This window comes from Herpailurus yagouaroundi, unplaced genomic scaffold (assembly GCF_014898765.1).
Source record: "Herpailurus yagouaroundi ecotype Mexico unplaced genomic scaffold, PumYag 189, whole genome shotgun sequence".
Taxonomy (NCBI): domain Eukaryota; kingdom Metazoa; phylum Chordata; class Mammalia; order Carnivora; family Felidae; genus Herpailurus; species Herpailurus yagouaroundi.
The window spans coordinates 6,768,193-6,779,612 of record NW_024412420.1 but is presented as its reverse complement, the minus strand read 5'-3'; the positions used below and the strand labels follow the sequence as shown (position 1 = coordinate 6,779,612).

General features: G+C 44.2%; 1 protein-coding gene across 5 annotated transcripts in view; it reads left to right on the top strand.

Annotated features, from left to right (window-relative positions):
• Positions 1-7,127: 7,127 nt before the first annotated feature.
• TOM1L1 (target of myb1 like 1 membrane trafficking protein) overlaps positions 7,128-11,420 on the top strand; it is a 49,215-nt gene continuing 44,922 nt past the window's right edge. The window contains exons 1-2 of one of the 5 annotated variants that reach the window (XM_040497088.1): positions 7,128-7,205; positions 11,019-11,103. In XM_040497088.1, coding sequence (XP_040353022.1) covers positions 11,066-11,103 — 38 coding nt within the window. In that variant the 5' untranslated portion in view covers positions 7,128-7,205; positions 11,019-11,065. Of the gene's footprint in view, positions 7,206-8,405; positions 8,638-9,089; positions 9,253-11,018; positions 11,104-11,420 lie in introns of those variants that run through there. The other 4 variants (XM_040497090.1, XM_040497087.1, XM_040497091.1 and 1 more) reach the window with 4 other exon arrangements.

The following is an 11,420-nucleotide window of genomic DNA, read 5'->3' as shown; positions in this document are numbered from 1 at the left end:
ATGAACAGTGAGATCATGACCTGAGCCAAAGTCGGACGCTTAACTGACTGAGCCACCCAGGCGCTCCAATAAATATTTATAAATAAATAAATAAATAAACAAATAAATAAATAAAGGTAGGCTGGGTCTGGAGCCTGGGTGGCTCAGTCAGTTAGGCTCTTGATTTCAGCTCAGGTCATGATCCTAGGGTCACCAGATCGAGCCCTACGTCAGACTCCTTGTTGAGTGTGGAGCCTGCTTGGGTTCTCTCGCTCTCTCTCTCTCTCTCTCAAAGAAAAAAAAAAGAAAAAAACAAAACAAAAAAACGGAAGAAGCAGGCAGAGTCAACTGTGACAGATGGTACTGGGAGGGAAAGCAGGATGAATTGAGTAGCCTGTACTTAGTACTGGCAAGGACATATCATTTGAAAAGGACCTAAAAGCTGCACAGAAGTGGGTTGAGGATAAATGGGCAGTGTGGATGTAGGAGAAAATATTCATCTTTTTGGGTAAGTCTGCTTTCAGGGGCTGACAGACACTGTTGGGTGGGTCTTACCCGTAGGCAACGCAGGGTGATGAGAGGGTATGTTTTGCAGTGTATAAGGAGGGGTGGGCAATATTAAGTAACAAGGGCAACAAGTAAACAAATAATTACACAAAATCATTCAGGTTATAATCAGTGTCATAAAAGGGCACAACCACAACAACATGGTAGAAAGTAGGGAACAGGAGCCTACTTTATTTAGGCTTTGGGCTTTAGCAACTAGTGAACACCAGTGATATGTCAAGGCATTTGTCAAAAGTGTCCAAATGTTGTGTCCTTTAATCTTCAGACCCACATTTTGTGAAATGTGGAATTAGCTCCATGGTTCTAGATAAGGAAACAGGTGCTGAAGGAATGATTTGCTGGTCAAAGGCCACAGTTGGTCAATAGTAGTGCCGGGATTTGAAACAATTTTGGCATCTACATGAAATACCTCTGTTCACCTTGCTGTCCATTCCTCTTTCCAGGCTCTCCTGTGGATCAAAGCTCCCAGGAGCAGGCCCCTGGGTCTGCTGTTCCACCACTCCAGCCTGAAATCCCATTTCTGAATCTCTGGGTTTTCCAGAGCCCCATTCCCACAGATCTTTTTTCAAGTAAATTGTTCAACAAATCACACATTATTCATAATATGCTTATAGAAACTGAACGTGTGACGGCAAAATGCTAGTGGGTGCTACTAGGACCCTTTTTCCCCAAACAGGTAACACCTGCATATTTAAAATGACGTTTAGAGAGATACTGCCAAGCCGTACTATTTCAGGCCACCTGGTGGACTGGATAAAAAAACAAAACAATAACTAGTTAATATACACTGAGCTTTGTTATATGTCAAGCACCAGTTTAAGTGCCTACATTCATCATCTCATTATTTTTCAAAAGAACCCTAAGGAGGGTTGGGATTATTTTTGTCACCTGAGAGCTGGGATTTGAACCCAGGTGAACTGACTTGCAAATCTGAACAAGATTTTCAAAAGAACACACAGGAATTAAATTACAAACCCTTAATGAGTTAAGTGTGAACTGATGAGACCATGAAATCTACAGATAGTTGGCTTGGGTTATGAAAATATTGGTTCCCTTAGTTTATTTTTCAAATAAAACTAGGTTTAAGCTTCATAGGAATCCTTTGAGATGACAAATTTAGCCAGCAGATGCCCTTTTGTCCAAGATCTCCATTGAGATCCTTAATTGTAAAGATGATAAGGGAAGCTAAGGAAATCATTTGGATGGTTTAAAGTTCAACATTGGAAAGATATTTGCAAATGACATATTGGACAAAGGGCTAGTATCCAAAATCTATAAAGAACTCACCAAACTCCATACCTGAAAAACAAATAATCCAGTGAAGATATGGGCAGAAGACATGAATAGACACTTCTCTAAAGAAGACATCCAGATGGCCAACAGGCACATGAAAAGATGCTCAATGTCACTCCTCATCAGGGAAATACAAATCAAAACCACACTGAGATATCATCTCATGCCAGTCAGAGTGGCTAAAATGAACAAATCAGGAGACTATAGATGCTGGAGAGGATGTGGAGGAACGGGAACCCTCTTGCACTGTTGGTGGGAATGCAAAGTGGTGTAGCTGCTCTGAAAAACAGTGTGGAGGTTCCTCAAAAAGTTAAAAATAGATCTACCCTATGACCCAGCAAAATAGCACTGCTAGGAATTTACCCAAGGGATACAGGAGTGCTGATGCATAGGGGCACTTGTACCCCAATGTTTATAGCAGCACTTTCAACAATAGCCAAATTATGGAAAGAGCCTAAATGTCCATCAACTGATGAATGGATAAAGAAACTGTGGTTTATATACACAATGGAGTACTACTTGGCAATGAGAAAGAATGAAATACGGCCTTTTGTAGCAACGTGGATGGAACTGGAGAGTGTTATGCTAAGTGAAATAAGTTATATAGAGAAAGACAGATACCATATGTTTTCATTCTTATGTGGATCCTGAGAAACTTAACAGAGGACCATGGGGGAGGGGAAGGGGGAAAAAAGAGAGAGAGAAGCAAACCATAAGAAACTCTTAAAAACTGAGAATAAATTGAGGGTTGATGGGGGGTTGGAGGGAGGGGAGGATGAGTGCTGGGTACTGAGAAGGGCACCTGCTGGGATGAGCACTGGGTGTTGTATGGAAACCAATTTGACAATAAATTTCATATTAAAAAATAAAAATAGTAATAAATGAAATATGACATTTTACTCCTTAAAAGATAATAAAGTTCAATATTGGAGGGAGGATAAATGTTTAAAGTCGATCAACACACTCCTACTTGGCAGTGCTGGATGAGGAGCCATGAACTAGATGCTGCAGGTCCTCCTTGAAATCAGTGGCTTGGTCCTTTCTCTGGGGACAGCAAGATGAAATTGGAAAAGGGCCCAAGCTTTGAATGAGACAAACCCAAATTCCTCTTGATTCTGAGTAAGTTTAGGCAAGTAAGTAGAACAGGAATGATTCTTAATTTACAAGATTATGAGGTTTATGGGAGATACCAAAAGCACTTTGTATAGTAGCTAACCCAGTAAAAAGACAGCAGGTGTTAGCCTCCACCACTCTTGACTGCCTTGCCCATGCTCATCTTGGGTCTCTGAGTTTGGCCAAAAGCTCACAGACAGGAAATAAAAACGTACGTGGCATGGGGTTCAGAGAAAGAAGACCTCTCTTGGGAAGCTGATACAGGTGATCCTAAGAGCAGGAAAGGAGGGAAAGCTGAGCTTTGAAGTTAATTTCCAGAATCAAGAGTTGCCAAGATTTAGTATATTAAAAATAACAGTTGAAATGAAGTCCACATATATCTTTGTACATCTGATGTCAAAAATAATAGGTAAAATATTGTGTAAGAGAGGGTAAATGTTAAAGCTAACTAATACATTTGTAGATGCATAGGGTCTTAGCTGCATTTGGGAGAACCCAGGCTTTAGTCCAATCCCTAAACACTATTAAGGCTTGTGACATTTAAGAATCGCTGGATTGAGCAGTGTCCATAGAGGGAAAAAGGCAAGGAGACAGATAAAGAACACAAGGTGGGGGGCTCATTGAAGGGAAATAACTGATGGAAAGGGAAAAATTGAGGACAACTTCAAGATATTTTAATTGTGGAATAATGTTACCATTAGCCCATCTGGGGACATTGAAAAGTCTTGATGCCCCTGATTTATCCCAGGCTTGTTAAATCAAAATCTCAGGGTGGGACACAGGTATCAATACTCATTACAGCAATCCATGTGGTTCTAATATATCAATATTGCCTGCCTCAAAAATATTAGGTAGGATATTGAGATGAAAAAGGAAGCAGACGAGTATGTACATATATATATACACCTAAGTTTAAGTTTATTTATTTATTTTGAGAGAGACGAGGAGAGGGGCAGAGAGAGAATCCTAAGCAGGCTCCACACTGTTAGTACAGAGCTCAATGCACGGGCTTGAACTCACAAACCGTGAGATCATGACTGGCGCCAAAATCAAGGGTCAGATGCTTAACTGACTGAGCCACTCAGGTGTCCCTAATTCTAAATATATTGTTAAGAGTTCTGACTAGGCATCCAGGAGGGAATTAAGGACTGGATCTCAGAAAGAACAGAAAAGCTCCAGATTTTGGAGAGCCATTTATGTATTCAATAAACATTCATCAAGGCCTGTGAAGTGCCTGGATGGCAAGTCCAATAAACAGGGCCCCCTGTTCCCTTGAGAAATTTATATCTCAGAGACAGGGGGTATATTTCAAACAAAGAAGTACTATAAAGTGCTGTGGGCTCTAAGAAATCTTTGTGTAGGACAGGGGGGAGAAAAGCTCAGTTCTCCTGGGAGTGGTCAGAAAAGTCTTCATAGAGAAGGGACAAGGAAAAGGCACCCTGAGGAAAATAAAGAGGAAAAGTTGGACTGTGGAACTCCGACAGGCTAAAAAGGAGAATGGAGCCCGGTGAAGATGGTGTGAAACAGCAGTCAGAAAAAGGAGTGTAGGATAGAGAAGTGCACTGAAAGGTAAGGAGGGAAGAAGGCTGGCTAATGGGAAGGGCATCACCCATCATCTCAATGTCCTACCTGATATTTTTGAGGAAGGCAATATTGATATTTTAGAATCACATGGATTGCTGTAATGAGTATTGATACTTGTGTCCCACCCTGAGATTTTGACTTAACAAGCCTGGGATACAGCTTTGGTTTTTCTAATCTGTAAAACAGTGATAATGTTACTGGTTTCATAGAACCATTTTGGGTTAAGTGATAGTGCATGTAGTGTATTTAGAGCACAGCTAGCATATAGTTCCAGTACAGAAAATACTAGCCTTCTTGAACAAGTTCAGAAAGAACAGCAGGACTCTGCACCGGCAGATTATATGACTTCCCCTATTCCTGACTGCTTCAAGAGGTCTCCTTATGAATCAAACAGATTCTTTTTTTTTTTTTAATTTTTTTTAACGTTTATTTATTTTTGAGACAGAGAGAGACAGAGCATGAACGGGGGAGGGGCAGAGAAAGAGGGAGACACAGAATCGGAAGCAGGCTCCAGGCTCTGAGCCATCAGCCCAGAGCCCGACGCCGGACTCAAACTCACGGACCGCGAGATCGTGACCTGAGCTGAAGTCGGACACTTAACTGACTGAGCCACCCAGGCACCCCTCAAACAGATTCTTTAAAGGGGGGGAGAGGCGGTGATGTCATGTTCAATAAGCAGATTCACCAATGGCAATAAGAGCTTCAGAATCAGGCAGCTATTTCTCAAACTTGTAGCCAAGCTATGTATTAGCTTTATTTTTCTTAATTTCAGATTACATTTTTGTTAAGGTGAATTCTACCTGCCTTCAAGATTGTGAAGACTACATTCAGATAGATTTCCAGTTCCAGGCACTTCGTGTATTTTTTTTTTTTTATTTAAGTCCTAGTTAGCATATAGTGTAGTATCAGTTTCAGGAGTAGAGTTTAGTGATTCTTCACTTACATAGGACACCCAGTGCCCATGCTAACAAATGGCCTCCTTAATACCCATCCCCCATTTAGCCCATCCCCTCACCCACCTCCCCACCAGCAACCCTCAGTTTGTTCTCTGTATTTAAGTTTCTTATGGTTTGCCTCCCTCTCTATGGTTCATGAACCTCCCTAGGTTCATGTTTTGTTTCTTAAATTCCACATGAATGAAATCATGTGATATGTTTCTCTGACTGACTTATTTCACTTAGCATAATACATTCTAGTTCCATTCACCTTGCTGCAAATGGCAAGGTTTCATTCTTTTTGGTTGCTGAGTAGTATTCTATTGTATATATGTACCACATCTTCTTTATTCATTGGTCGATGGACATTTGGGCTCTTTCCATTATTTGGCTATTGTTGGTAGCACTGCTATCAACATTGGGGTGCATGTGCCCCTTCGAATCAGCATTTTTGTATCCTCTTGATGAATGCCTACTAATGCACCTTCACATGTTTTAAATAAAGGTTATTTTCTTTGCTTCCACCTAGCATTATGACTTACATATAAATGTTTAGAAAGTATTCTTTGGAATTGAAATGGTGGTGTGGTGAGGGTTTTGCTCCTTATATCCAAAAATTTTACCATTGTTTCTTCCTGGGATTCTTCCCCTTCTCTGACTTTAGCTTGGTTGTGAATTCTACTATCCTGCTCCCAGGTCATATTAACATTGAGTTGGTTTTCACCCCTGGGGATTAGGGGGATCTTGAGGAAAGTGGCGGAGCACAGAAAAAGAAAAAGGCTGCAAGCACCATAACACCCTCATGTGCACATGGGGAGAGAAAAACTTTTCCCCAGGTATAGCTGAGATCCTGGCTCTGATCACCCAGTCATAACATCCTCAACACACTTCCTGGTGCTGTTTCTCCTGTTCTCAGTGCCTTAATCCCGTAACCCAAGAAAATAAAAAACAAAACAACCTCTCACATAAGTAGCAGAGTTGTGTTAAAAATCTGCCCAGGGGTGGGGCACCTGGGTGGTTCAGTCGGTTGAGCATCCCACTTCAGCTCAGGTCATGATCTCACGGTTTGTGAAGTTTGGGCCCCGCATTGGGCTCTGTACTGACAGCTCAGAGCCCGGAGCCTGCTTCGGATTCTGTTGTCTCCCTCTCTCTCTGCCCCTTCACCACTCGTGCTGTCTCTTTCTGCCTCTCAAAAATAAAGAAAACTAATAAAAAAAAATTTTTTTTTTAAATCTGTCCAGGGGTGCCTGAATGGCTCAGTCAGTTGAGCATCTGACTTTTGATTTCGGCTCAGGTCATGGTCCCAAGGTCATGGGATCGAGACCTGAGTCCAGCTCCGTGCTGAGTGTGGAGACTGCTTAAGGTTCTCTTTCTCTCTCTCTCTCTCTTTCATAAATAATATATAAATTAATAAATAAATAAATAGGAAAAAAGAAAAAGATCTGTCCAAATGGTTCACTCCTTCGTAGTTCTCAGTTCCTTTTGGCAGGCTACTGACATCACCAGCAGCCTAAGCTACAGTAGACTTTCTCTTTAAGATTGTTTGGTTGTAGTGTTTCAGAGAAGGTGAAATATTCTCCTGGAGTCTATAACATAGAATAGAGATTAGGTTGGTGATGTCACAAAAGAGATTTTCAGCAGTGTTAGCAGGCTATATATAGTTATGACTAAAGAAATGGACAAACGGCACCATCTGAAATAGCCACTCACCCTGGTGGAGAATATGAGTTACAGGTATGATCAACCCCATTATAAGGAATGCCATCACATTAAAAATGTTTCATTCTCGGTTTTGCTCACGTAGGTCAAGAAAAATTTAAAATAACAGAAACGGGGGAAAAAAAAGTTAACCCTTTGGCACCGTTGCAATTGGTTTTGACTTGTGTTTTAAAATATAAGACCAAGAAAAAAAATGAAATAAAATATAAGACTAAGGACATAAGTCAGAACAAGCCCCCTTTGATCTCTCTATTCACCCTTTCCAGGACCAAAGAAGGGCTTGTAGAACTGGCCCAAGTTGACTGCAGGAAGCAAGGTCTGGAGGGACAGAGAACCCAGTTTATGGCTAGCTGCCATCACCTGGAGACACCCCACTCTCTAGCAGTCTCTGGCATCACTGGAGATTGTTAACATGGCTAATCAGATGTTAATTGAATGCGCAGGAAAAGGAAATAAATTCTGCTTCTGAAAAGCAGCTGGAAAGGGCTTGGACTGCTCAGGCTCAGATTTACATTCCAAAGCAGTCCTGAAGCCAAACCCACTCCCTGCCAGAGCAGGAGGAAAACCCCTCTCCTCAGCTTTACTGGAAAACACAACTCCGAGGAGGAGGGAGGGTCAAGAACCCACAGCTTTCATGGAGGCGCCCTGTGGTCCCTCAGGAAATACAGGCGAGACAAAGGCCCCCGGGTCCTGGGGCGTCCCTAAATTCGAAGCCAATCCCTCCTCCTATTTATCACCTCCTTTAAAGGGCAAGGAACACACCTCCTCAGGATCTCTGGGGTGACGGTGGGGGCGGAAAGTAAGGATTTCTACTTACTCCATTCGTTCAGTGGGTAAATATTTATTTTGTGGTGACAGACACTGACCTAAGCGGTTTATATCCCTAATTCTCACAATAATCCTCAGATCTGTGTTATTAACCCGATATTTCCTTCTCTACAAAGCGGAGCAAGAGGCGCAGAGCACAGCAGCAACTTGTCCTGTAAGCGGTGAAATCAGAGCCTGGGTCTCTGATCTCCAGGCTGTGGCCGTTGGGCCGCCGGCTCCTAGGGGCTACAAGCCCACCTCGGTCTCTTGTCGGCGTCCCGCGAGTCCTCCCGCGGGCCCCACGCGGCGGCCACAGCCCGCCCGCGCCACCTGGAGCTGGCAGCGCCGCCTCCTCGCTGGTCCCGCGAGGCACGTGGCAGGTGCGCGGGCGCCCAGTGTCCCCGCCCCCGCGCCCCACGCAGGGTGCCCGGCGCCCCGCAGCGGCAGGGCAGGTCGCGCAGCCTCCGCCGAGCCCGGGAAGCGCTCGGACGAAGAGGAGGAGCCAGGGGCACCGAGCGGGTGGAGTCGGGAGCACGAGAGCGGTGGAGGCGGATTTCCTGGGCCCGGCTCGGTGGGGCTACTATGGCGTTTGGGAAGAGTCACCGGGATCCCTATGCGACCTCCGTGGGCCACCTCATAGGTAAACAGCCGGGGCGGGAGGGGAGAGAGACGCCAGGGCCGGCTTTGGGGGCCCGGGGCCCCTTCCCGCTTGACTCCATTCTCGGCCTGGTCCAACTTGGAGGAAACCCTTCCCTTCCTCCCTCCCCGCCCCCCCCCCCGGAACTTTCCCAGGGCACCCGCATCCCACCCAGCGCCTTCGAAGCATTTCTTTGTGGCCGACTCCCTCTGGAACCCCTCCTCAAACTCTACCTCCCTTTTGGTGCTCCCCGGAAAGTGTAACCGAACAGGTGAATCACGCACGTGATTCAGGTGTGGAGTGTTTGGGCCTCTGCAAGGAGAGAGGGTAAACTTCTGTGCCAGGAGAAAGCTGTTCATATCGTACGCCCACTCGAGGGCCCAGTGTGGCTCTGACCTGTTCACCGAAGAGGGAAGAAGCCTCGCCGAGGTTGAGTGATGTGACTTCTGTGTGAGAGGCAGGTCCTTTAAATCGGTCCTGTCTGGCGCCAAGCCCTTAACAAGCTGAGTTACTTTTTGTGAGTAAACAAAGAGAATGAAAATGCCCAGCACTGGAGTGAGGGAAGCGGGAGCAGAGGAACAGTCGGGGTCGCAAGAGGCCTTTGGAGGCACCACGCAGGTATTTGCCTAACTCCTTCCTTTCATCTGTGGCTGTACTCTGAATAACGTACCGGGAAGCAGAAACCAGCGACTGGATTGTCTTACCAGTGCCCTCTCCCTTCCTCCCTTCCTCCCTTCCTCCCTTCTCCTCAACACCTCCCTCGGGGAACCGGGTGTGGCACGGTGCCTATGGATGGCAACCAAGCATGCTAAATATAATGTCAGGAACTTAGTGGGGTGACGACATCCTGAGAACCAGGTGGTTACAGTAGGGAGGTTCAGATTTGGGCAGTTTTGCCTGCAGCTCCATTAACAGTGGGGAACACCCCACCCGTCCTGAACCTTAGTTCCCACATCTTCATAAGGGGGTGAAAGTGACCATCACCGAGGGGGGAGATGCTTTCTAAACTGTTGCTGGCTATATCCCTATTGGACATTAAAATGAACTTTGAGTGGATATAGATTCAGACTGTGTCTTCATAGGCTGATGATTTAATGTTGTAAATATTTGCTGACTGCCAGCTATACACCTGGACCTGGATGAGGCAAGGGTGAGACATGGTCCCCACCCTCACGGAATGAGCAATCTTGTAGGTAAGACAGACACATTATGTAGTAGCTACAATATAGTACCCTTGCAATATAAGAAAACTGTAAAACAAAACTTATGGAACGGGAGAAACTGACTTTGTTATGGCTTTTGAAGGGTGAATAGGAGTTTTCTAGGAAGAAGGGAAGGTAGGAGGAAGCGCTTGAAATGGGAGCAAGGAATCTGGCAGAAGGAACAATAGTAGGTGTCTAAATGATGCAAAGTTGGTCAGCTCTGTCGATGGAGTGCCAAATTCAAATGATACTTTTCCTAGATACGGAAGCAGACTAAGCTTTGGGGTTCTTCCAACCAAACCCTTTTCTTCCTTCCTCTTCATTCCCCTTTTTAACTTTTTCTTCATTCCCCCTAGACCTAGTGTTTTCATGCTGAGGATCTCCTCCTCCCATGAAGGAAATATATTGAGCTCATTTAGGTTGTGTTCTGTTACTCTTCCCAGATGGCATTTTATATTCTTACCGAGAATATCTGGAGAGGGAAAATTATCTGATTGTTTAATGATGGGGTTCCAGGTGCAGAAGCACTCCAGTCTGCCTGGTGCAGCTTTGGTTAGTAAAGGTGCTGGGAGTGACCTTGCTCTAATGCTCAAGGACACAGACAATTTCAGTAGTTCTGATCACCCTCTTTCTCAGTATGCCCCTCCCCCACTCAAGGAGACTAAATGACTTAAAAAAAAGCAAATAAAAACGGACATCAAATAACTAAAATTTGAGTGCTAGTTCTACCTTGTACTGGCTGTGTAGCCTTAGGTAATTTCCTTAACTTCTCTAAACTTCTGTTCGTCATCTGTAACAGTGGGTTAAATGAAGTTGCATAAGGTAAAATACTTTGCACTATGCACTTCACTTTGTGCACCGCTCAACAGGTGCTTGTCCTCAGAAAGACAGGCAGGCAGATGGAGGTTTAGCTGGCCTGTCTTGGCCCTGCAGCCTGAGTATTGTGCCTGTAGCTTTTATTAATAGGTCCATTACTGCTGTAATGGCAGCACTCTGAACTTGAGTTCTGATTGATTCCTGAATTACTGGGAATTGCTCAGGAAAAAAAAAAAATCTCTTTGTCTTTTGGTAATATAAACTTAATGGTACTTGCTAGTAAACCCCAAGCAGATTATTTCGGGAAGGTCAGACATTTCTTTTTCTGTGTTAGCTCAGACTCAACACAAGAGCTTTTCTTTGCAGAAAAGGCTACATTTGCTGGAGTTCAGACTGAAGATTGGGGCCAGTTTATGCACATCTGTGACATAATTAACACTACCCACGATGGGTGAGTACAGTGTGTGGTGCACGCGTTTACCTCTGATAAGAAGCATCAGGACTACAGCACATTTTCTCTTGAACACTCTGGTTTTCTTGAGTGTTTTCGTCACCCCTTGGGCACCAATATCTTTTGAAGGTGTGTCTAGTTGAAACATTAAGACGGCTGCTTATTTCAGTGTGTGGAATACTTGAGAATCCATTATAATTTTTCTCTTTGCCTTTTCTTCAGTAGTTTCAAATTTTGTCTTTGTGAAGCTCAAATTCCTTTTCAAAGAAAGGAGAATTTTTTCCTTCTTTAGAAATTCCCTCTGCTCTGATTGCCAG